The sequence below is a fragment of the Neopelma chrysocephalum genome, unplaced genomic scaffold (assembly GCF_003984885.1).
Source record: "Neopelma chrysocephalum unplaced genomic scaffold, ASM398488v2 Primary Assembly neopelma1_59, whole genome shotgun sequence".
Taxonomy (NCBI): domain Eukaryota; kingdom Metazoa; phylum Chordata; class Aves; order Passeriformes; family Pipridae; genus Neopelma; species Neopelma chrysocephalum.
In genome coordinates, this window is record NW_020897714.1 from 17574903 (window position 1) to 17602229 (window position 27327).

The 27327-nt window shown below is 39.9% G+C and overlaps 1 protein-coding gene across 16 annotated transcripts in view; it reads right to left on the reverse strand.

Annotated features, from left to right (window-relative positions):
* Nucleotides 1–21: 21 nt before the first annotated feature.
* TNRC6B (trinucleotide repeat containing 6B) overlaps nt 22–27327 on the reverse strand; it is a 137757-nt gene continuing 110451 nt past the window's right edge. For 9 of the 16 annotated variants that reach the window (XM_027680192.1, XM_027680179.1, XM_027680178.1 and 6 more), the window contains 12 exons: nt 26236–26367; nt 25629–25724; nt 25231–25408; nt 24749–24883; nt 24388–24564; nt 22081–22164; nt 19552–19698; nt 19206–19301; nt 16369–16593; nt 15818–15888; nt 13855–13994; nt 22–13363 (listed from right to left, as the gene is read on the reverse strand). In XM_027680192.1, the coding sequence (XP_027535993.1) occupies nt 12973–13363; nt 13855–13994; nt 15818–15888; nt 16369–16593; nt 19206–19301; nt 19552–19698; nt 22081–22164; nt 24388–24564; nt 24749–24883; nt 25231–25408; nt 25629–25724; nt 26236–26367 (1872 nt within the window). In that variant the 3' untranslated portion in view covers nt 22–12972. The remainder of the gene's footprint in view (nt 13364–13854; nt 13995–15817; nt 15889–16368; nt 16594–19205; nt 19302–19551; nt 19699–22080; nt 22165–24387; nt 24565–24748; nt 24884–25230; nt 25409–25628; nt 25725–26235; nt 26368–27327) is intronic. The other 7 variants (XM_027680184.1, XM_027680185.1, XM_027680182.1 and 4 more) reach the window with 3 other exon arrangements.

Here is a 27327-nt window from a genome sequence, read left to right on the forward strand (position 1 = left end):
ACACTCCAATAAAACATCACCCTTTTTTTTCTTTTCTTTTTTTTTTTCTAAATCCAGCATGAGAAATACAGTACCTGCTATGGCAAAAATACACAAAAAATGCAACATTTCAGCTTATTTGTACATTAGTAGAGTTTAAACATCTTATTGGTTTTTTTTCTTTTTAAGTGAACCAGTGATCTTAAGTACCACTATACTAAAAGTAAAATAAAAATATAGAAAAGGAGGAAAAGGGGGGCAGCCAGCCATACAAGAGCACCTTCTAAAGTGCTGAGTTTCTGTGTCCATGGAAAACCCTTAGGAAGTTTAAACATGTCTTGAGAATGTGGGATGGAAATTAAGATGAAACCTGGATATGCAAGACATTGTGTCATCTCCTCTACATTCTCCCCACTTGTCCTGTAATTTTCTTTACTACACACTACAGTAGGAGGGGGGAAACCAGAACTAAGGTGAGAGTTTAGTAAAGAAAGCCATTTCAAGTATAAGAAAAAAAATAAACACTTACAGGTAACTTGCAAATAGCATCAATATACACACAGCCACTATTTTTATTATTACAATGTCTGCTTCTGGGGGACAGTGTTTCAGGCAAGAGGACTTTAGCTGTACCTTCCTGTTACCTATTTATGTGCAAAGTAGAAAAGCTGCCTTTTCTAATCCAGCCATATTGGACATCATCGATTTTCTGTTCTGCCACTTCATTCCTCCATTTAGTAAGGAGAGAGGAAGGTGGCATTATTTTACCAAGAAGACTAGATGAAATGAATCTATTTCTCCATTTCCCGTCCAGACACACCCTTCTCTCATTACTTTTTGCAATGAAGAGAAACTCTCTTAACTCCTGATGCCCACCAGTAGCCAGTTTCCTGAACAGGTAGAAGGCATTTACCTTTGTAAACATAATCCCTTATGTTTGTGGAACTCAAAGCAGCATCTCGTATCTCCAGCCAAGTGGTGGAGATGAAAATAGATCAGAACGCTCCCCTGTCACTGCTTTTCCTCCTCCCCTTCCCTCCCCCGTCCCCAGAAAGATTAGATTTGGTTACTTTTGTTAGAAGGTGGGAGTTTTTTGGTTCTTTGGGGAAAACACTTAGCATTTCACTCCAAGTAAACATTACAGAATTACCATCAGAGTCATACTGCTGTTTGTTCTGCTTTCTAGATGACAAAGAAAAAGCACTGTGCATCAGATGTTCTGTGTGTTTTAGAGCAGGTGTGGCAAAAATCTAAGATACAGATGTGTGTAAATCCCACAGATGCACATGCATCATTTCAGCTTCTTTCTCTGCAGAATCACTGTTTACACTTCATCTTGATTACTGGCAAAGATGGAGAGGGTGGCACAGGGCAACAATGGAGAGATGTTCCTAAGGCCACGGGGAGAAATGCAGGACAGAGAGGACCAGGGAGTGTCAGACAGAAAGGTTGCAGGTATAGAAACCATATTCTTGGTATATCAAATGCCAAATTCCAAAAGGCATGGGCTCATATGCACATCCCTGAGACGCACATCCAAGAAAGAAGAAGCAGCGACCACGTGATTGAGAGGGGAGAAAGTAGCAGAGGTTCCCTGACAGCTGTGGGATTTACCCAATGAAGACCTCTTCCCCCACCACTCTCCCAGAGACATTCTGGGAGAGCTGTAAGGCATATACACAAGCAGCATCTACTATCATTCCCTCTGTTCCTACGTTTTATTGGCAGGTGATGGCTTCTGTATATTGTGGACAAGAAGAGACACTGCATTTGAAGTGTGACTGGTAACACACTGAAATTAACTCAGGGAAGGAAACAGAAAGCTACTCTGCCCTTTGTCCCTGGAGCAGCAGCATAAAGGAGCAAGGTTCTTCATCTTACAGTCCCCTCTCTGAAACTACACCCACCACCTCCCCTTCATGATGGCAGGATAAGATGTGTCTATCTGAAAGATGACATTACCAAAAATGCTATTCAATAGCAGGGAAAAGTACACAAACTTATTCTGATTTGGTGATCTGGTGAAAGAAGCAGCAAGCTTAAAGTACTTCAGTTTTGAAGCTTGTAGACATGTGACCTGTAGCAACACTGGCACAACTATATAAAAAAGAGCAGTAGAAGGAAATAGGCATAAAGGAGGAGGAGTTTGAATAACTGAATCTCCATCAACTTCTATAATTTAGGATCTGAGTGTTTGATGGCTTTAACAATTAAGAGAAGAAAGGGTTATCTCCCTCCACACAAGCAAACAATGTGAAAAGAACGAGCAAAACTTGCTGTGAAAACCTCATAATACTTCTATCATGCTTTTTTCTTTAAAGCATTTTACAAACATTACTAGTTGATCCTCACAAAACCCCTGTGAGGTAGGTAAGTATTATTAACAACCCCGCTTTACAGATGAAAAAACAAAGGCAAAGTAGTTAAATGATTTGCCCAAGGCAAGGGAGGAGTAATGGCCAATGTTAGAATTCAGGAGTTCCAGGCTTTGAGTCCTGTGCTCTAAACCACAAGTTCAAACATCTTTTTAGAAAGGAGATAACAGATGGAAATAAAAGTCCAACAAGTATAGAAGAAAAGATTAAAAAGTTTACATTAGAAGGAAGTGTACCACGAGGTATCTTAGTGAGTGATTTTAAACTTCAGATTTTTTTTTTCCTTTTGTTTTTTTTTTTAAAGGCAAGCTGACAGAGTGGAACCCTGATAAGATCACATCTGCAAGGCAGGCACAGATGCGAGAGGGATCATCAAGTCTATTACTTATTACAGTACTGTGAATGTCAACAAAAATAACATTGCTGCATGAAAACACTGAATACAGGCAGGATAATCTGTTTATGATATTACACCTAAGATAATGCCAAGGATAATGCAGGTACCATGGTTCACCATGGACAAAAGAAAAAGTCAAGTCAAAAGGTCCCTATTACAATAACAGAGAGGGCAATGAGATCTGCATTTTTCTGAGGAGACTGCTCCTGGAAACTCAGCAAGCTTCAAGGAACATACATAATCCACAATGAGTGCATTTTGGAGATATGAGGAGGTAAATCCTTTTTTAATGACCATTATGACATCACCTCTTAGTAAAAATAGGATAACTTCTTTTAAATAGAGAGGACCTGGTCTACATGTCAATCTACCTTCCCTAGAATTTCACACACTGCCAACATTAATGCTAAGTCAGTAGCAGTAACATCAGATAACAAAGCACTGGTAGCTACTGATGTTGGAAAAAATGCAGTCCTCATAGTAGGGCTTTGATCAGCACTAGGAAGTAAGTACCATCTCCACCATTTTGTCCACAGCTGTGCCGTCACTGTATGAGCTGTGCCAGAAACAGCAGCAAAGAAAACTTTAGGGAAAAGGAAGTGTAGATATCGAGGACCAGCTATGTTCCAATTCTCCTGGAAGAGCACAAGGACTGCTGCGATGGAAAACTAGCAGTAAATTGGAAAAAGACAGTGCCCATGGCACCATGTTTCCTGAGCTTAGCAAGGGCCAGAACACAGGAGGCGGTAGACAGTTCCCCAGGTAGAGCTGGTGTCCCACTCACCCTTTCGGCCCTGGGTTAACACTGCGTGGCAAGAATTCACATCCCTGTGCAAGGCTGAGAGCTGATTTTGTTTTGCACTCAACGTTAGTTTTTCAAATCTCTGCTCAGTTACCTATTGGCCAATGTCTGACAAAGAGAGGTTCTTATAAATTCCTTCTTATTTCAAAGTCATCACCTCCCCACTTCCCCAAACTATAATGGATATACCATGGACACAGAAACTCCTGAACAGTTTAGCAAAGTATCTTTGTCCCCTACACCCCCTTTGCAGAATGCATAGTTTACAATTCACTTACAAAATAAAGAAGCAATGCTGACCACATATGGGACCTTTTTTTTTTTTTTTGAAAAAAGAACAAACAACCTCTTCTTAAGTTCAGTATCAAAATTCACATTTGCATAATAATACATTTCAAGGCCATTAGAGAGGAATGAGAGCGAAGCAAAGAAAACTGCAGAGTCTCTCCTCTCTTTGTCTTCCTGAATAGAGCTGAGGGATCCCACTGGAGTTTCTTTTCAGGGTGGGAATTAGGAAGGGCTACAACAACAGCTCTTGATCTTGCACACCTCGTGTTTTGGGTGGGACGAAGAGGTGAATTATTAGAGAAAAAAAAAACAAATGGAAGGAGACACTGCAGATTCCCATGTTTAGCTACAAACAGCTTTGAAGAAACAAAAAATTACTTCAGATTTTTTTCCTTTTAAACACTTCTACCTCACCATTTCAAAAACTCTTTTTTTTTCTTCTTGTGTAATACCCTGTTCATTTAAATGGCAACATTAAGTGTGCTGGAAGTTGAAGGTTGAAAAAAAACTTTTCCTGTTTTGCTTATCAGGACTCGGGCAGAGAGGGTAAAAGTGTGCCTGCACCCACTATTAAACAGAAGCTACAAAACATCATCTTCTCTACATGTATAAATTTGTCTCAAACATCACTGTGTTTCAATTCTCCAGTGCTTACAAAAAAACAAAGCTACACACACTCACACTCATGCACACAAACATAAAGAGAAGCCACATAATACATATACAAACTCAACCTGCAACGGCAGACTAGCCTAAAACTATCAACAGCTTCTGTGCATCACATGACATCCCTTTGCACCCCCCACCCCAATCTCTACCACATATGAATACGTATTGTGCAGTGTAGAGACCAGCCCAAAGATGATGCTTGTCAAAAGGGACCAGTGGGCTGCAATCTCGATGTCTGACCTCTTGAAAGAATAAATTGACCATTGTCTCCCCTCCAGCCCAAGTGGTCTCCTCAATTAGACAGTCACTATACTCACAAAGGCACATTCATAAATACCACATTTAACTTACTGCTTGTAAAAACACAGGAGGAAAATGTTAAGCGCTTATACCCTGACCCATTCCTACTGACCCAGCAAGAAGTATCACAATAACGTATCACTTGGTGAGACCTTACTCCACCTTTAGAAGGTACATAATAAAGAAGTCTTCCAACACCTCTTTTAATTTTTTTTTTGCATAAATGAATGCTTTTTTTGTTTTTGGCTTACATATTTTGGAATACAGCACACTCACTATAAAGCTCTGTTGTAAGGCTACCCCCTAAAGTAAGGCTGTTCTACCTTGGCTTGCATTTTCACTTCATTTTGCTTCTTCTCCACACGTTCCCAAAACAAAACAAAAAAACCCACACAAGCGCCTTATATAGAAAGGGTAAGCCATATCTGGCAGGGAGAGGGAGGGGAAAGAAAGCACATAATATCAATAACCATGCCACTAAAATAGCTATTCTAACAAGCTGTGCAACCTGCTCAACAGTAAATGATAAAGAAAATGTTCACTTCTGGTTGGTTGTGTTTCATCTGAAACAGGAGGAGCTACCACTTTCAATTAAAAAAAGCCCCAAACTTAAAAAAATGAGGAAGTTAGTTCTGCGAATGTAACAACACACACCAATACCCAAGAAGAGGCATTTCTTGCCAAGCAGTGCCTCCTTGTATCGCGCATTCATGCAAAATTCTCCAGTCTCTTCCCCTCCGCCCACCACAGTCAAGAATGTTTGCTGCAAAAATACTTCAATACTTAACGCTGGCTGGCACAATGCATTCTTCCCTTTTTTTTTCTTTTTCTTTTTCCCTGGAGTGCTCTGTATTAATTTACAGAAAGGTTGTCAGAGTCAAGTCAAAAAACTCCCTTTCTCGCTACAAAGTTAACAGGAACCCTAAACTGCTGCATGTTACCAGTCTCAACTGTCACACATACAGGGCAAAAATGGCTCTTTTGCAGAGGGCACTTGATTTGCTAGAAGCTTGCTTATATAGCACAGGACTCTGGGAGACTTCTAGAGAAAAGCTTTCCTGCATAGCTTGATGAAAAGCAACACGCAAGCAAACCATGGATGCAAACGGTTGTTGTATGCTGCGTGCCACAGATGAAACGGCATCTATTGTGGCCTGATAAGTTTTAAAAATAGGCTCCAAACCACCAGGAGCTGTGGTGCTTTTTGTAGCACAGATGAAACCTTAAATCACTTTTCATATAAGCATTAGAAGCTATAGTTACTACATCACAAAGTTAAAAGTCACTAACACCACAGAAGAGAGAGCTATATTTTAAACAGGACCCTGACTCAGTTTTAACAGCAACGTAGACAGACCCTTGAAGTAGGCAAAGTTCTGCTTTGTGAGTCATCACAAAATGGACCTGCTTCCTATTATCTACTGCAGGGGAAACTTTGGTAAAATTCAGCAACACTGGTATTTACAGTGATGGGACACTTAGGCAAAACATTGTGAAGGACATGAACTAGCAAGGTTGCTAAAAGTCTCCAGTTCAGCTCCTGTTGTATAATCCAACCAACAGCTCAGCTACAGCATAATTGTTGCTCTGTGTTTTAGGTTTGGATGTGAATTCAGGACAACAGGGAAAACCAGCTCTGTCTACATTGGGAAACTTCACGTACCTCTTCCCATTACTGTTAACATTCTTCTGCCACAAGTGGAAGCCTAGTACTGGAGGTGAAGGGAAAGAAACAGTGTGGGTTTTAGATATCTGTCTTTTGATCGCAGTGGGAATGACTGATACGATCTAACAGTATCAGTTCCTACAACTGCAAAATAGCGGCAAATAAACTACAGAACTGAAATGATATTTTGTGCAAAATCAATTCAGACAAACCAACAGATTCTGTGTATGTTGCTTCACATTCAGGGCCAAAGTTGCATTTTAACGGCATTTGTTTGTCGTTTTTTTTCAGAATTAATTTCAACATAGTTATCTTGGTATTACCTTCCTGCCCACAAAGCATGCATGCATATTTACAATTAAGAAAGCTGCTTCTGTTAAGGGAACCTTACATCTTTAGAAAGAAAAACTATCTTTTACTCAATCAGGACTCGTACCCTGAGATGCTAACCATCCTCCACAAAACCTGCATTTCGAACCACTTGAGAAACCTGGATACTAAAGTCACGTGATTTACAGTGAATGTGATATATGCAACACAGATGTTTGCTGCACTGGAAATACAACAGGTCCTCATCTGCTACCTTGGCCCTGATCCAGCTAAGGTTTATTTATACAAAGAGCCCTTACTCGAGCAGTATGCATTTAAGGTCAGTAGGACTAATTCACACGAGGATCACTCCTGATTTCCTGGACCAGACTTGGTCAAATTCGGGTACCTCAGATACACAAACAGCGCTCCTCTTAAAGTCAACAGGAAAACAGTATGCGCAAACAGAATCAGAAACCTAAGAGTTAAACATAATAAAGAATGAACCAAAAAAACAACCAAACCAAGAAAAACCCCTGCAGTACTATTTGGATATGTATTTAGACAAATTGGAATATGTGGCAACATTTTTAGGAGAAAATATACAACAAAAGTTTTAAGGAATAAATGCTTAGAAATTTCATGGTGGGGAAAAAAAAAAAAAGAGACCAACTTAATATAAATGTTTAATTGTTATTTAATCTTTGAGGTGCTTATACCACCCAGTTTGTTGAAAATATCCTGTTTATATTGTAGAGGTAAAAACATACTTGGCTTAACATTCTTGTTCATTACACAAGCCACTTAATGTGAAGCACAATGAAAAAATTTGTAAGAAAAACCTGACACCCTGTGATTGTAAAAAAACCCCAAACCAACAAAAAACCCACTCTCACGACTGCTGGGCACGTGTCCAGGCAGAAACATAAAAACACTGGGAAAAGATGGTAATTCTTCCAAAGTAAATGTCAGAGGTCTCAACACAGGTTTCTGAGCTGTACCCCTTTTTTTTTTTCTCCCCCTCGCTAGACTTAAGTTGTCACTGCTAAAATGAAATCCTCAAATGGAGTAAAAAATTATCAAACAATAAAAAACTCTCAGCTTGATAGACACTGAAGGGTAGGGTAAGCAAAGTGGCTGGATTTTTATCTGGAAGGAGATGCCCGTAGTCTATTCCAAGCTGTGCTTTCCCCAGCCTCTTTCCCCTACCTCCCCAATACGTTTAAACAAGACACTGCCACTGATTCCCTCCCTGGAACAGTTTTGTAAAACCCAAAAGTACCCTACCATCAATTCCTGCTGACTTTTTGCTGTTATGAGCTCAAATGGTAGCAGAATTTTTACAACATTAAGCAATGGTTGTCCCCAGCAGACAAGTTTGGTTAGCAGAATGCTCAGACAGCACTTGTAATAGCATGGTTAGGAGTGCCATGACTAAGCCATACAAATCTGTCAACTATAGCTGGAAAACAGCAAGATTAATGTTACTTTAACAATTTAGGGAAACTGTCACTGAGGAGACAGTCACTAACGCTTACAGGACTGCACATTTAGGAAAGGAGGAGCAGACTGTTGTACTACAATAGGTTTGGACCCAGCAGACTGCTGAAACTCCAGACTGTCAACCCTTCAGCACTCAGTCACAACCCACTTCAAAGTCAATGTCAAGTCTGTTGGCTTTTTGTTTTATTAAATTTTATGGTTTCTTCTGTTTTAGGACACTGCTGATTTGATAAAACACAGCTCTGGCAAAGCACTCAAATTCTCTCCGTAAAACAAACAAAAAAATAAAATCCCAAAGTTCCTAAGTAAACCCTCCTTCTACTGGCCCATGACAGGATTTTAAAGCACATTATTATTACTACTGATGCATTATTTTCAATAGACTCACATGCACACGCAGCACAACATGAAAACACTGGGCAACTGCTATGAAAAAGAATTTGGCATCTGATTTCTTTAATAATAAAATTACTACTAAGTAACTCATTGCACAACATGCTTATGCAGCATGTTTTTCTTCCTTAAGAAGGGGTACATCTATTTCCATGAAGTGGCTATACTGCCTCACTTTGCCTCATCTTCCCTCCCTTCCCCTACTGTAGGGCATGTGGGTGCATGTAAAAAGGCACTAGCGCGGTTTCTGTGGTTTGAGCCTGGCCGTTTCAGCCCCTGACCCTTAGAGCTGGGAAACAGAAGTTGGCCATCCCAACGCTGAACTCTGAAGTTCAAGACTGTAAGCCCTGACAGCCAGCAGCAACAGGGTGAACAGAGGAGTTTAACAGGTATTTCCCTCATATAAAATAAAACAAAGACTGGGAGGAGGGGTGGGTGAAGAAAAGCAAGCAGCAGATCTCCAAGTGTGGAATAAAACTGACCAAATAGCTGAAAACAGCAAAGTTGATTTCCAATGTACATTGTACTGGAGTTTTTCATATTTTTTTTTCTGTACTGAAAAAGGCAGGATAATAAACCTACTTCATTACTCAGTATTCTATCAGCACTGGTTTTCTTTAGCACTACTTAGAAGTGGTTCAAAGAAGCACCATCATGTATTTCCTGCTGGTCCTCCTAACTGAGGACCCTTTCAGTTAAACTATACTGCATTTTAATAAGGTTTATAGTTTCACTTTGCTTTTAAAAAAGGTGCTTAAAGAGTATTTTCATTTAGTTTCAATCAAGAGGGAACAATAGATTTCCATTCACACACTTCTCCATGCAACTGCACACGTCTGCATGAGTAATAAAGCACTATAATGATAACCCTTCTTCTCCCACAACTTGTTTAAGATTGCAATGAATTCCTGTTGCTGATATTGAGAAGTTTTCTTAATGTACTTTAATTTAGAAAGTCTTTAAAATTCTTGATCCCTCGCTTGACAGTAACATTTGGAGATTTTTTCTTTTTCTTTTTTTTTCTTTTTATTTTTTTTTTAGCATTTTTCTTTTAAAGTAAAAACTTTCAAACATTTTGAAGATTCAGGAACTTGTAAAAGTTTATCAACAAGAAACAGCCATCTATCTAGGATAAGGTTAAATAAACCATCTTCAAAAAACTGGCTTCCTACCCTAGAATTCCTGAGAATGCTTGCAAATTTAAAGCAGGAAAATAAAATGTTAAAATAAAAACAAAAACACTGTTAAATGCTCCCAGAGTTAGTCTTCATCTAAAATATATATATGCACTTTTTGGTCTTTTTTTTTTTTTTTTTGTACGTTTTAATTTTTTTCCCTTTAAGCTTACAATGGAAGAACAATTTAGCTTCTCTTTTTAAATATTTCAAATCCCTCATTATGTCTTGTAAACAAGAGGGGCTCTAGCACCCGGCTTTCACCGTAGTATCGCAATGAACTCAACTAGCCCAAAGTGCAGGAAAAGGGACCTTAGGGCAGGTTGGGAGAGAGAAGTGAGGGTGGAACACAGCAATGAACCAGCATGTATAGCAAAATCATGTGACAGAACAGATACTGGCTTGCTCAGGCCAAAGGTGCTTCACTAGGAAGTACTGCTGGCACAGGACTTTTAAGAACCTGGTCTGTGTGTCCGAGCGTGGCTGGTCTTCGAACAGAGACTAGAAACAAAACTTTATGGATGTCTGCACGCAGGGGCCACTAGCTAGATAGCAGGAGTTGAAAGAGAGCACTTCATTTCTTTGTGCATGGTGCGATAGATGAAGGAGGAGACATGATAGGAAAGTATATTTTAAAGGGGCCAGAGTATGCTGCACACTCCAGTTTACTAAACAAATACAAACCTACCTTTTTTACCATGTAACACTTTGCATACAAATCTACAGGCATGTGTATATGCAGCATTTCCCTCAGTCAGTCTTCCTTGTGACATTGGGTTTACATAGAAAGGGCGAATTAAAACAGCCACGTAATTCCCTAGCCCTTCCCTCCCACCCCCAGCACACAGGCACACACACACGCACACCCCCACCCCACCCCCATCCCATTACTTGCATCTGCTTTGCCTTCTCCCCACCAAACCCACATGTAGAGTTAAATGTATCAGACACGGTTATATCCTTCAATGAAAACGCTTAAGAAACAGACTCCCCTATCCTCCCTGCTCCACCAGGTAATAAAGGTCGAGCACTGCTACCTCTGAGGGCTGGAATGGACAGGTATATGCTGGTACAGAATGTCGGCACTTTGTTAGACAGTATAACGGCCAGACAATGCCACATGGAGTCCTAGCACTTATGGAAAAAGTACCGGCATCTCTCTTCCCTCTTCTCCTGGCCCCACCCCCATAAAAGACTTTCTGCTTCATGTCAAGGGATGTGCCTTCAAGTCTGCTACAACTCTTTTCACAACAACAGGTCTTAAAAAGTTTTGTTCCCAGAGCACACACGCACGCACACACTGGCTATCACTGTGGATTATAGGTCACCCCTATCCTGCCCAGAGTACTACTACACTGATGCTAAAAAACCCCAAACCTTTCCTTAAATACAGAAATTAAAAAGCAACAGTACAGAAAAAGTAAAAACAAAAAAACAAAAAGGTGCAATACTTTTTTAAAAAAAAAGTCTTTGCTAGTTATATACCTCCCTAAGCAAAACCACATACACAGGAAAAAACACAACACAGAGAAACAAAAGGAAACCTTTGAAGTACACACTGGTTTAAGAACATTCGTAAGTAAACGTTTCTGTCAGTGATGGTCTGGCGCTGTAATGACACCGAGGCCTGGCACAGGTAACGCTCACCATGAAGGACGCAGGAAGGAGTCAGCTGCATGTGCTTTCAGGAGATGAGGCAGGCCGGCCAGCAGTCTGCTGACACGATTTAGTTTTCTGTCAGTTTTAATACAAGCAGTAAATCAATTGAAAGGCTAATTTGGTTGGGCTGGACTTTCAAGCATTTTGATAGATTCCTCTAAAATGAATATGGGTGCTTATTCAGGTTTGGGGGAGAAAAGAGAAACACTCATTGTTTTTAAAGGTACTGAAGCCTGCAAGAGACTGAATAAGAACATTTGTCTTAGCTGCACAAAAAATGGCAATGTCTTCTTTCCTCCTCTTTTCCCCTTACTGGAAGAAATAAATGGCTTGCATTATATAACAAACATTCTAGGGTTCATTCAGTACAAAACCCCCACATGCAGACATAAATAAAGACACTGCTACTCAAAAGACAACATTGTCTCCCCTCTCACCAAATCCTTTGGATATGGCAGTGTTCTGCTCTACCACAGGGTTAGAACAAGGGCTAGGAAGCAACTATCCACTCCGTATGATCTGCAGACTTGAGATAGCACCCTGCTAAAATGAATTTAAAAAAACCTACCAACAAATTTTAATCCAGCCCAACTGGATTCTGCTTCAGCCACAGGGACTCCACCATGCCTGTCTTGTTTTCAGAATCAAGACATGCAGATGGCCAGCCAGCCCGTAGACCATCAGCAATGCAGCGTTTCAAGATTATATATAGAGAGAAAAAAATGCACACACACAAACATGTGCACACGCACTCACACAGAAACAAGCACACGTGGGCAGTTACATGTGCCAGAACACACTGGTACTTATGAACCAGCCAATCACAAAGTGTTGGTTTTTTTGTTTTGTTTGTTTGTTTTTTTGTTTTGTTTTTTTTTGTGGGTTTTAAAATTTTTAATTTTTTTTTTAGGTTTTTTTTTTAGTTTTTTTTGTTTTTAAAGTGAGGCTCCGTCAAGTCTTTCCCTCCCCCCCATTTCTCTCTTGAACCCCTCCCCTACCCCAACCCAACATGGTAGACCTAAGGACGGAAACACACCCAGTGCAAACAAAGTTAAAAAGCTATTTTTTCAGTATATATGTTTCTTAGCAACAACTTCCGTATAACATGAAAAAGTGAAAAACTAGAAACTAATTTTTTTAATTTTTTCTGTTTAAATTTAAATGGTATGTGTACTTGCTTCACATTGTCTTTCTACGTTGGCGTTCACGATTCAAGTATTTCAAGAGTGATATGTTCTCTTTTTTGGATTCATATTCCAAACGAAAAAACTGAAGTTATATAAGGGAGGCAACTATGTGCTCAGACAGTCTGTCAATGACCCACCTTTTTTTCTTTCTCCATTTTCTTTTTTCCTTTTATAAATGTATTTATTGCAAGTTGAAAAAAACAAAAAGGTCAAGTTAGTGCTGCTGCTGTTCCAAAAAAGGTCACGAGGTCAGAGTTGAAAGTTCTAAGTTCAGATTGAATCCGACCCTCCTCCCAGAAGGTCTCCAGGTAGTAAGGGAGCAGGGCTGCCCATTCTGTGTGGATCCTCTACGCTTGGGACTCCCCACAAGCTTGAAGAATAGTTTGGGGGCCCCCACAATGAAGCGCCAGTGAGATCACCCCCACTGCTGCCACCGCCGCCACCACTGCTCCACTGCCCAAGCCCTGTTGACCCACCAAAGAGATTCAAAGCAGGTCCAACTGGATCTGTCTGGTTCTGTCCTGTCTCCAGGGATTGCCAGCCTGCTGCGGGTGCACTCGGGGTTGCTGCAGGTGTAGGGGGCTGAGCTTGTGCCAGAAAGCGACTAACCTCTTCATCGGTGGCAAACTCAGCCAGGATGGTAGTGTTTCCCAACACACACCTAGAAGACAAGATACATGGCAAGTAAAAAAATTAGAGCCAGAAGTTAAGGGTAAGGGATTCAGAAGCACAGGAACAGTACTATTACGTGCCCAAACCAAAGGAAATATCAGTTACATTGCTATAATTGAACGAACATGGAAAGCTTCAGCTGTTCTTGACAGTGAAACTGATCCTAAACACAAGAACTCCCCATTTTATAAGGGAAAAAAAAACCCCGATACAAAAACTCCAACCCCCTGGCCCAACACTCAGTTATGCCTGCAACAAATCCTTCCTAAATTTAAACTGAGGTCTGGAACATGAACACCAGGAGCAATAAAAGTGCCTAAGTGTAGGCAAAATGGTTAATGCACATATGCCCCCTTTCAAACAGAACAGAGGAAGGATAGGTTTTAAATGCAGGAGATCAGTATAGTTCAAAAGTTTTCATGGAGTTTAGGGGCTTACACCACTGCCCCCCCTAAGATTTTGTCTCAAAACCTCGCTTACATGTGCAGTGCAGTCTGGGCCTTGGCCGCCTCCTGTTTGGTGTTATATCGGATAAGGGCGGTGCCCTGGGTCAGGTTCAGATGGAATGTCAGCAGTGGGCCATGCTGCATGCAGATCGTCCTCAAGGTTGACCCATCAATCTGAGGAAGAACAGCCAAGATAAAACAGATGTTTGTAACTATTTCTCCAAATGTACTTCAGTCCTAGCTTCATCCCAATAATTACAAGATATTTTGCTCTCAGAAAAGAAAACAGGTGAAAGCCATGGGAAGTAAGCAAAGGTGACGGAAGTTAATTTTCAAACAGGAACTGGTATGCCTTGACTTCTCATGATCAGATGGAGTTTGCTTTAGGGAATAATCTGACTTATTCCCATTCAGTTGTAGCTTGAGTCCAGTGTTACCCGCTCTCACCAAGTTTCTTACACTGTCACTATCCTTCCGTTGACAACTTCTCCAGAAGTTATATACAACTTGTACTTAACCACCACCTTCAGTCATCAGAATTTTACCAAAGGAACCAGAGTGTCTCAGTCTCCAGCTCTCTGATTTCAGCAGAATTTAGATAAACATGAAAGGTTTTTGAAAAACTGGAAATATCTCTACAATTAATTTTTTAAAAATTTATTTTAGTGCTTCTTTGTCTTTATGGGTTATGAAACAGTAAGTGACAGAAACAGTGATATTCCTGCCAAACCCACCAATGTTCATTCCTCCTGAACTAATGTTTTCATAGAAGTTGTTGCCTGCATTCCTTCTGCAGCAGCAACAACTTGTTACTTACCTCCAGTAATACCTGCTCTCCCAGGTGTTCTGTACACATAGATTCCATTCCTGGTGTGCCACAGTAATATGCACACAGGAATGGGATCTGTATGTGCAAATACTTAAGGAAGTGCTAATTTCTTCCTTCTCTCTTTCCTCCCTATTATATAATACTACTTCAAATAAGGGAAAAGGAAGTTGTGTGTGGGTACAAATATGGTCAAAGTTAAAACAGAGAACCTTGAAATGACGATACTATTCCTTCCAACCCTAGCCATTCCACGAGTCTATGAATCCACCCTAACCTGTGCGCTTCCTCCTCTATGGTGTACTGACCTACAACGAGTAGAGAATCTGTTATGAAAAGAGACAATTATAATCTGCTTCTGTCTCTTTCCTACTAACGTAACTGCCTCCAAAACATATTCTTCGTCCATTAAATAATTCCTAAAGCAGTATTAAACTCTGTTGCACAAGCCTGACTTAGAACTGTGTCTTCTGTTTCCTTCACATCAAGGAACACAGTGTTTTCTATGAAAGGAGCACAGTTCACCATTTTGGGTGATCTGAAGGAGACTTTAGTTTTATCTTTCACATCAATCTTTTCTTAGACTGTAGAAGCACAATAAATTACCTTGCTGAACAGGGGACTCTGTCTAGACCTTGAGGTTCTCCTGATAATCACAAAGGCTCTTCCCAGCCCTTGAATTCAGGACTAATTGGGAATGCTGAAATCAGGATCTCCACAGAATTCATTCTGAATGGAAGTAAGCTCTGAGAATACTTGCAGAAATAACCTAACTAGACTGCTTTTGGCAGGAGTGTTGGAAAAATTCTGTGGTTTCACTATGGAAACACTAAAGTGAAAACCGGCAGTTACACCAACTGTCTTACTGACAACATCCCAAAGAACAGCTATAAACCATTCCACATTGTAGTCACGCAACTTACCCTCACTTCTAAGAAAAAAACTTTCTGTTCCAATAATTTTTTGTAACTCTTAAGTAAAGAAATGTTTTAATAGTCATGTAGCAAAACCTGAACATCCTAAAGTTAGCTGAAGAGATTACAATAGTAGAAACACATTACATATCTTGACAAATCTGATTTTGCCAGATTTTATTCAAAGAGAAACAACTGAAGAATTCACAAATCCTTGGTAAAGCAAACAAGTTTCCAGAAACAACCACAGAAAATACCTGTGGAGTGAGATTGTGAAGAACCAGCCAGTAGCTAGGACGAACTGAGCCACCATCACTCCAAGTAGATGCTGCAAATTATAAGACAGAGCAATCAAGACAGATTTGATACAAAGAAACACCATCTTTCTTTACAGTTAGGTCTTTCAGTCTCAGAAAAATTCAGTGTTATCAGCCCTGTTAACACATGAAAGCCTAATCTTCAGTCCTGAAAACAAAACTACACCGTTACTCACATTTGACATCAAGATTCATTTTACTAGAGTTACTTTGAGGAGTTTCCCACCCACAGCAAGCATCTAGTCTTGAAAGACCCCATGTAGCAGGTATTCTCTCCTAGCAGCTCTCAGTCCTTTTCACTCATTCCCTGCAGCAGGACTTGAAATTCTACCCTCCACCCACCCCAGTTACTGAGAGCAAATTTCCATTTCAAAAAGGAACTTTTTTCCTTTTACCAGACAACTGCAACTTTCTTTCCTCCAAATCATTAGTGCTGTGAAACATACACTCCTCAGGTCTGATTAACGGTGCTATCAGTTGATTCTTCTCACCAGAGCCAAGCCTTGAGTCCTGTGCCCCCCAGCCCCTGACCGATCGGGGTGCTGTGCTGTTCCATGGAGATGATGGTTTGGGGTTGGTCAGGCCAGGAGGTGGGCGGGGCAGCCCTGTAGTGTTCCTTGAGGAAATATGGTTTTTCCACATCTTGTTGGAGAGATGAGTGGGATTGTGTCCTATGGGATCTGGGGACCACGTTGATTTGTAATCACTGAATTTTGCTAGAAGATTAAAGAAATTGTATGTGTTAGAGAAACTTCGGAGATTAAATAACTGTCCTATCACAGTAAACCTTTTGACCACATTTGTATCAGAGACAAGCATGAAGCATAGAACCATACAGAAGTTAATTTACCATACTGAAAAACCACATGCTATGAGTAAGTCAATCTTCGATTATTTTATATAACCTGACAAAAAGAAATTAATATACCTATATATATATGATAATGTAGAAGATTGCAGTATGTTCCATCATTAATAAGATGAATAGCAACTTTCATATCCACACTACATTTCACCTGAGAACCTCTTACAAGTTTGGGCACCACTGACTTTTAATGAAACTGAATCCTCTTCAGGTACAAATCCTGCAGAGAACTGAAATGAATATTTACCATTTTTGGCCTACTAAGGTAACGTGGAGGTGCCATTTGGAGGTGCCATCTGGTCCTAAAGATCAAAGCTTTCTCATGAATCACAAATCTCACACAATGTTGACAGTACTGTTACAAGAGTAACACATAAAGGTGGCCATTTAGCTGTGTGACAGCTGGACTTTTAAACAATCTTGATAGCCCATTTTTTTACTAGAAACATTACCAGATGATTGTTAGAAGACCAATAGTGGATATCCCTAACAGATTTCAAGAACACTTTATGCAGAGGTTCAATAAAAGAGAAAAGTTAAATGACTCTCCAAAATGTCACTATTTGCCATAAATATTTGGGAGCTCTTCCTAAACCAGTTTTCCTTAAGAAGACAGACTGCAAATTCTCCCACACCTTCTGACACCAAGCGACATTTCAAAAGTCAAAATTCCTTCCTTGAGTAATTTTTTTTAACTTGTTCTGCAATGGGAACCAACAAACACAAGCACAGCGATCTGGGGGAAAAAGTTGTGTCAGGAATGATCTTGATCATGAATTATCTTAATCATAACTCCTGTGTACGTGTGTGAACATATGCATTTAACTTCATTCACTAACAAAAGGTGGTAAATTACTTATTTGAAACAAAGTGTAAAAATTCAGATTTACAATGTGTCAGAGCATCACAAAATAACACATTTGGAAACCAAGACCATAAAGCTTTCAGAAAGAAATAGAAATGTGTTTCAATTTACAGCTATATTTCCATGATGCAGTAACAGTCAGTAGCACGCAGGTTTCAAGCACTAACCCATGAAAGTATATGGAAGTGCTTAAAAACCTGCTTTCACTAGATTTTGTCTTAGAGACAGGTGAATTCTAAACCCTCAGTTCAGATGACCTGCTTTCTGACTGTGCATAGTTTAACAGGATGAACAGAAGATGTTCTGTGGTAGTGGTCTAGTTTTCTCAATTTAATTTTTACTTCAGTAATTTTTTTATCTCTTGGGTCTTTCTTACTTGCTAGACAAAATTTAAGCAAAGGCAAGAGGCTGACACATGCCACTCCTTTGCCCAGGCTGTGAAAGAGAAATCTTTTATGCCACTGGAATGCTGCATACACAAACACTGCTTCATACCAAAGTCAGCACACAAACCAGCAGAAGGAGCACAGTTTTTCTTGAGGACTAAAGAGTATTTTCAACACATTTTGTGAAGATGCTGAGGTAACATCTGAATGCAGCTTTTATTTGGTAAGATGAAAAAAACAAAGTCTGGGCCAGATGTAGCGCTCAGCTCTGCTTGTAACCTCTGCTATTTACACCCAATTCTTCATTTTTAAGTAGTTGTCAAGACAATGTCATCTTCAGGAGAAAACTGATATTTGTAAAAAGTTCAAAATCCAAATGGTTTGTCTGGAGCATTTTACTCTGAAGTGCCTGCAGAAACCATTTTTCACAAGAAAGATTTGGAGACCTTCTCAACAATCTAAGACAGATATCTAAGTTACTATTTATAGGTCAACCATTAAATGCCAGAGGACTGAAAGTCCTCACTCTCCAGGTTTCAGGGAATGATGAGTGTTATAAAAGGCAAGGTAAAAATGTTCCCTTCACAACACTCCCATGTTCTAAAGTTAAAACTAATAAAATTACTCACTTTTACTCATACATACAGGAGAAAGTGTCTTTTAAAAATTATGACAGCCCTGCAACTCTTTCACATGTCAACAGATTGTACACGTGCTGTTTTATTTTTCTTTTTGCATCTGCTGCTTACTGTTACCGTATTTTTTAACTTGCACAATGTGCTGACTTTGGCTGGTGTCGAGTCAATTTTCTTCGCATTACCTCATATGGGGCTGTGTTTTGGATTTGTGCTGGAAACAGTGTTGATAATACAGATGGTTTAGTTACTGCTGAGCAGTGCTCACACAGCATCAAGATCTTTTCTGTTTCTCACATTCCCCCCAGCAGCAAGAAGGATGGGGGTGCACAAGAAGCTGGGAGGGTACACAGCTGGGACAGCTGACCTCAACTGTCCAAAGGGATATTCCATACCATATGGAGTCATGCTCAGCATATAGAGCCGGGGGAAGAAGAAAGAAGGGAATACGTTTGGAGATTTGGTGTCTGTCTTCCCAAAATCACCGTTAGGCCTGATGGACTAAATATTCCAAGTGGAACAACAATGAATGAGTGTAAGCGGAAAACGCTTTGGGTAAGTTTTGGAAACCACATACCTGAAGTGCTATGAACGTTGGTGAAGGAATTGTCAGAGGCACTGTAGGGCCAGGCACCAGGTGAAGGCAGCGAGGTGTTGAGGGAAGAATTAGACCCTATCAAAGAGAAAAGGAGAGAGTAAGCCAATTTCAAGGATATTTCTGGTAATACCATTAAACCTCAAGAGAACCACGACAACACCCAATGCCAAGCTTTCACACGACACACAGCGATGGCGCAAAGGCACACAGCTTCCTTCTTAGTCAAATGAAACAGACTGTTCGCCTGTCACGACCAGAACATCAGAATCATCTCCAGTATCAGAGTGACTCAGATAATCACATACTAAGTTGTTCACTGTTTTACCTGTGGTGTTGTCCCGCAGAAGTTGGTGGTCAGTATCTACAATGGGAGATGTGGCTGTCCCCCCCAGCACACTTCCAGGGGTCACATAGGGGTCAGATTCAGGGTCAATGTTTTGTATACCTTTCCATGGCACTCCCGGTTGGAACTCTGGGACAGGAGGGAAAAAGGAATTAGATGCAATCAGGGAAATGTCCTTTACTAGAAGTAACTGTTGAAGGTATTTTAGGAGGGTAGACAATTGTCTTCTACTCTGTTCCTCAGGAAAAAAGACTACTTTTTCTACTTTTTTGAATTATAATCTATTTCACATTTCTTCCCCCAGCACTAGAGCTCTAGTGTCTGAATACAAGTCTACACTACACACAAAAAAATGGCTCAAGTGCATCCAGTATCCCTTTAACTACTGCTGCTTTACTACATTCAGATGAGGTTTCAAAAGTTTTAATACATCATATATAAGATATATAAGATCAGATTATATATTATAAGATTAGATTCTGCACATGTACTTTGCGTGTGTGCAGAAGCCTTCCCCGAGAAAAGGCTACCTACCTTAAGAGTTTGTAAACACATTTGACACTTCACGCTGTAGGTACACACACACTTTATACATTACCTATCAACACTGAGGTAATGCTAAGGTGAGAAGCCTTGTGGTAAAAGCAACGTATATACTCAATCGACATTCTTCATGCTTCACAGTGAGATAGGATATACTTATCATGCTTTAGTTTCAACTATAGCTCCAGGCATGCCAGAATTTTAAGACAAGAGGATGAACTGTATCAAATACGGACATACAAAAACTCCAGTTACTGTAAGAAAGATCAGTAACCTGGTTCCTTCAGTGAATAAAGTGCTGTGGTCAACTTTGGAAGCAGTGATAAGAAAGTAAAACTGCCAAACACAAAAATAAGTAAAGAAGCTTCATATACTATGTGACAATTTGGGTAAGCATGAGAAGAGTGCCAAGGTGGGAGATTCATCCCCTGCAGATACAAGTCCGGGATATGGAATGGCACCTTTATTCCCAACCTGAAGTTCTGAAATAATTAATGATAGTTTACTTGAGTGTAATTAAAAAATCCATTATTAAAAGTGGGATCCAGGATGTGCTGTCTAGAATGAAACTATGTAGGAATTATCTGGCGTGGAAGGATTTATTTCAGTCACCTTTTTAATGAAGAAGTATAGTCAAGACTGACTTTCACAGACAAATACAGAAGAAAATGTGATACTATGGGTTCAAACAATTGACAGCAAGGGCAGTATTAGACTGTGATAATGCACTGGCAGGAGAATCTCAGAGAAGACACAAGAAATGCCCTACTGAGTCAGAACTGTGGTCCATCTAGTCCAGTATTTTGCTAACAGCAGTAGGAGAGAGACCATTTAGGGACAGAACACAAACCTGGCCACTATCTGTAGACTACTGCCCTCACACTCTCCCAGCATCCACAGTCCTTCTATCTACGATGGCAGAACTACCAAATCTTTTTCCATCATTTTATCCAATCACTGTTTCAGGCTAGTACAGTCTCAAGAAGCTCTAAAAGCAATACAATCCAGAAGTTCACCACTCCTGATGGAAAAAAAAATCTCTCACCTATTTAAAATTTATATCCTCTCAAGTCCAGCATTTACCATGGTCCTAGCATCACAGGATTCACAGAATTACAATTCTGCATTTATCTTGTTCACTCATTTCATGATTTTGTAAACATCAGTTACATCTCCCAATCTTTAGTAATTTAACAAAATAATCCAGGAGGACCAGGTATCAATGCTTCTAACACTATGAGCAATCAGCACTGCATCAAGGAAGGAATCTGCTCAGCTACTGCCAAAATACTGCAATCCCCTGACAAACAGGACCTCCTTAAGGAAGAAGCAATGCAGTTCTTGAGTCTAGTCAAAATATCTTCTCTTTTCAGAGACAAAGAATTCATGAACACAGGTTAAGACCTCGAAATCAGAACTTGCTTAAAAAAGAAAAAAAAAAAAAAAGGAGTCCAAGTCTTGTATTTGTAAAGATTTCTGGGAATTGGTGAGACTGAAAATTAAGTGCATGGTAAACTCTAATCAAAAGGTTAATAAATATACAAACAAGGCTCCAGTGATCAGGCATATTATTGCTTATGAACACATTCACTCATCAAAATAATCCTGGTCTGGAGAAGAGTTTTTCTTGAACTTCAGCATACTGACAAATTTCCAGACTATCCTTTAGGGCTGATAGTTATTCTCATGCACATTCAACCAACTCTGCCTACAGACATGCTGTTTTATTTCCAGACAGTAAAGAAAATATGAAATGCATTTCTCCACTGATATTTGAAAGGTCCTCTCAAAAACTTCAAACATAAGATTATTTTGAGAACCATGTTAGACACATCCAGTTTGCCTGGAGTATATGTCTGAACTGATCTTGAATGGGAAAGTTACAGTCTAGTATTACCTAGGTAAGCAAGTCTGTGTGACATAACCAAAAGACATAGTTCTCACCAACGCAGCAAAACTTGCTCTCACCTCCAGCTGTGATATCAGTTTGATTGGGCACCACTTCATTTATCTTTGGGCTGAACAATACTGCTTTCTTGAACGGCAGAATTTCTGCAGCAGATGGCATTTAGGAGGAAAACGCGAAAGGTGTTGTCAGGGTGAAAGCTGAGTTACCACTGTATTCATTCAAAGGAAAAATGCACCTATTTCAAGAGGTTTTCTCTTGTAAACTCATTTTTGTTAACAACTTATTTTCCAACACTGGGAGGAAAAATTCTATCTCCATGTCAGGAACTGACAGTGGGCCTCATCTACAAGCTTGTCAAGAAGAAGAACCTTGAGTGTAAAGTCATTTTAGGTCTTCATTCTTCATTAAGGGTGTTGATAAGGTAGATCATGTTGTCAGCTAATTCTTCCTGGTCAAGGAAGTCCATAAGGCAGACTGACTATGAGACAGCTCAACTAGCTGATAGTTATGGAACAGTAACTTGTCCCAGTCTATTGACCTCCTAAGAGTGGGATGGCAATACAGGAATAATTGCATAAATGCTACATGCCAAAACCCAGGATCTGTTATGTGAAACCTGCAATCATAGTCTTGGGCTACTCATTTGCACAAGAAATTAGGGACTGTACTGATGATCTCAGTGAAAGTTTATGTTCAGGATTTGTGAACTTCACTTATCCTCTCACAGTCATGAGGTAGTCAGCAACAAAAAATTTTACTGTCACTGACAGTGGGACTACAGGTATCACTAAAGAAGCTCTATGATATATCAACGAGGGGCAAAGAGTAGCTATCCAGCTTCTGTTAACTTCTGTTAACAGCCTTCTGGTACCATGAATCTTGTTAAAGCTTGGAAACATGGCAGAGCTGATCCTCACGTGTCCTGCAACATTCCAAGCAGTGCTGTGTTTCTCATTATTACACAGGGGAATGGTGACTAAAGAAACAAGTTCAGCAACAAGTCTATGAGAGAGGTCTTGTAAAAGATTAAATTTTGGGAGTTTCTGGCATTATAAACAGTAACTCCAGCTCAAGAAGCTCAGAATTTAACATCCACGCTGACAGAAATGTAACATAAATACACCTGTACAGAAGGCAGTGAACAGTATGAAAATTTGTGGGTGTGCAGATGTTTTTGAGATAACTAATTCTCTAACTCAGTTAGCTCCTCAGAAAACAGTGTCTAATTCTGGCAATAAAACGAGGGGTTCCCACATAAAAGGCTTTAACTGCTTTTTCTAGGTTTCCTACAGTGTATCTGTCACACAGATTCCTAGGCTTTCTGGTGCAAGGTCTGTGCTACTGGTTTATCCAAGAGATGTAACCTGGACTTTTGCTTTTTTGTGCTTGAGGGGACACACAGCAGAGGGTTTGCAGTTAGTAATGTTTTCCTGGAATGTGTGTTCCAGACAAGAGAAAACTCAAAGCATCCACTATTTGCTGAACAGCAACCAGTGACTAATCTGTGAAACTTCCAGGACACGACTCTGTTTAAATGAATGCTTTATATAGAAAATTATGTGCATATTCAAATTCATATGTATTTTTCCCTAGATACTTGTGTTTTCTAACAGAAACATAAAATTCTGTCACTGAAACTAGAAAACTTAAAAAGTGTGATACAGCCTGTGATCCCAAAAGCAAAAAACTTCTACCCAATCCACAGGACTGCTGAGCATTACAATGTTCTTCTACCCTTTATGCAACCCATGAGCTAAGGTCAACTGCAATAGTGTGACACACACCATATACGTGTTGTACCAGTAATTCTGGCAAAAGAGACCTGGCAGTCCACAATGGACCCTATTTATAAACAGTTGCCAGAAAAAAAGTTCATGCTACATAAAATACAAAAGGTCAAGAAAATCCTGTTCCCACCATCACCAAAAAAACTTCACTTTCACCTCTTTTGCTTTCTGATTCCACACTATCTATCAGAATTTTTGCATCCCATGTCAGCCTAACATCACACAAATAAAGAATCAGTACAAGAGAAGGGAGCTGATGTTGTGCATTCTGTGAATATGTGTTTTCACAAAAATTTCTGTAAATGTTAAGTCACCAAACTATGGAACATAGGAGTTCACCTAACAAAAACAAAACGCTATTCAGCAAATTCAGCAGTTAGTTCATATTTAGCCTTGAAAGTTTTTTTCTAGAAATTCAACATTTATGTTCTGATTAAATGTGGAAGAAATTTACAAAACAAGATGGGCCAAGCCGAGCAACTATTTCCTTTGAAACTGTTACTTAAGTAAGTATGATGAGGGAAGGTCCCAGCACATCTACTCTAAAGCTAGGACATAACCCCTGCCCTTATATAATACCTGGAGGCCAGCTGGCATTGCTGGATTTACTTCCGATCTTGTTTGTTGGTGGAGATTTGGCAGGTAACCAACTATCACCAGCAGGGCCTGCATGGCTGCCGAGTGGGTCACCCTGAATTATGTCAAACTGGTTGTAGGGCGATCCTCCGCGAGCCTTTCCAGGGGGCACTATTGCACCTGAAGCATTAAAAACATATATTTACACTCAACAAAGGTCAGGATCTTTAGGAGTACGGTAATCAAAACCAAAAAATATTCAAGATGCATACTGGTAAGCAGAGACAGTTTCACCCAAGCTATTTCACCTCTAGTAACATGATACTACAAGGGCTTTCCCAAAATTGCCAGTCTCCTTTCTCACCATTTTTGTGCATATTGGCATCTTGTGAAGCCACAGAGGGCAGCCCTTCCATCATAGTCCACTGCTTAAAGCGCGATTCTGTTCCAGCCTCTTTCCCTCCCACCATGCCATAATCCATGCCACTTGAGCCAAAGCCTGTGAAACAAACAAACAAAACTCCATTGTCATTTGCTGGTTTGTTTTTAAGTATCTTCAAACAGGGAGTCATTGTGATCATAAGAAAGGTAAAAAAAACAACAACAGCAAGGGGTATATGTTTGAGGGGTATCTTCCAAGTAAGTGGATTAGGTCAGTATGCTAAGATAGGCTTTCTTTTTAGGTTTGTCTTCTTGATTCAAAGTTGACACTTGTCATAACCTTTGCTCTAATGCTTATGCATAAATTACTTATTTCTGGATCCAGACATAAGTGAGTAGTACAATTATCATATTCATAGGATAACTACAGGCAATGCACCAAATCTCTTTCCACAGAGCACTTACCTGAACCGTATCCAGGTATTTGCCCTTTGGTCTGTAAATCTGAGAGACCCACATTCAAAGGATTGGGTACCATGCTGTCTAAATGTGGCTTAGGCCCAACAGGGTGGGATGGTGAATGCTTCATGCCAGGCTGCCTCTGCTGCTGCTGCTGCTGGAGGGCACTCACCATACGAGCAAGCTGCAAATGGAAGAGAAAACCAGAGTTCATATATGCTATACTGTAACACAAAATTCCAGTAAACATTAAAAAACAGTGACTTAAAAGAGATCTGAAAGACCCTGCTCTATGGAAAGTGCAGAATGACAAGAGCAGATGACATAACCGTCTTTCTTCACTGCAGACTGCATTTTCCCAGTGCACTTTATACTTCATATGATGGACAAAAACAGTGCCACACCTGTTGCTCCTGCTGTTGTCGCACAGCTTGAGATAACTTTCTCTGGCTCTGTAACAGCTGTTGCTGCTGCTGCTGCTGAAGGAGGAGCTGACATGCCTACAAGAGGGGTGGGAAGAGTGAAAATACAGAGCTCATCAAGGGAAATGGACTTTCCAGGAGCTATTCACTAGAAAATGCCTAGCTCAGAACTTAGGTAAACTGTTTCTCATTCCACTCACTCAAATAAAATGACAATGAATGCACGAGAAGAATACTATATCCTTCACTTGTTTCTCATTAAACATCATGCAACAGAATTACTAGTACTGGCTTTGCTACTATCACTATGACTACAACTAAAAATCAACAAACAACTGCCTTCTCTACCAAGACATTGCTTGGTTAGAATCATCAGGAACCCACTGCAACATCCACAATAACTACACAGGCCTGTTTGGTTTATCTGCTGCCCTCTAGCAGGGCTTCATTACCCTGTACAGCAGACAGGGAATACTTGTACAAAAATAACTCAACATCAATAGAACAAAACAGAACAAACATAAAAATAAAATTCTTTCAGCAGAAAATTTGTAAACAGTCTTATCTCACAAGATTAATAGCTACTTACTAATTGAAACTGGGGAATCTGTGGAAGCTGGCTCAGCATGGCAATCTGTTGTGGAGAAAGCTGGGGGCCCATATTGAAAAGACCAGGATTCAAGCCACTGTTGGGAAACTGTTTGAGCATGGAGGCTGAAACCTGCATGGAAACCAGTTACATATCCTGAAGAAATGCACTGCTATGAGAAAAGATGATGAAGTAGAAATATTTCTATAAAGGAACAAGTATGACACCAATCTTCAATGGTGTTCTGGGAAAGACATTACAGTTTTATTAACACATCACATTTAGACATGCACAGTCTATGACTTGGGCAGAGTGAATACCTCACTTGATTGACAATATACAATATTACATGTGCAGATGCAGACACACACACAAAGGTTCCTCCCCCAACCAATCAGATGCTAGAGACTGCACTAAATGAAAATGCTGATATATATGCAGCTAACTAGTAATCACAGTACTGCATTGTCACATTAAAAATGTACTGCTTGACAAGGGAAGAGAAAGGCATTCAGGCAGTCACTGGAGCAAAGAAACAGTGCCTCACAGGAAGAGTTAATCTCTTTGTACACTGAATAAGTTATAGTAAAAGACAGGAGTAGGTGGAGAAGAATCCCACCATTTCTCCCTGCATTATTTGAGAGTTACAGAAGTAGAATTTAACAGAATCTCAAGAAGAGTTCACCAAGTCCAAAGCAAAAGGTAAACTTGTACATTTGGAGACCCTGAGGTCTTAAGACTGAGCTCTGAAATGTAAATGCAACATGTAGCCCTTCATCAAACCTCTCCTTTGGGGGGGACAGGAAGCACAAGATGAGACTGCTTAAAAAATTAAGCAACCTGTCACACTTAAGAAAAACTTTAAGCTTTCACTTTTTTTTTTTTCCTTTTTAAAAGACTTTGCAAAAGCCTCTGTAAGACACAGGATTCCCAAATCCACTTTGAGGTTTAAAAATACTGGTAAGCGAGCATTTACCATTAACTGCCTTGGAATAAGAAAGAATGCTAATCCTGCATCGAGTTTTAAGTATTTTCAACTATGAATTTTAATTTTTTTATCTTATCTAATTTTTCCATTTCTTAACATCAAGT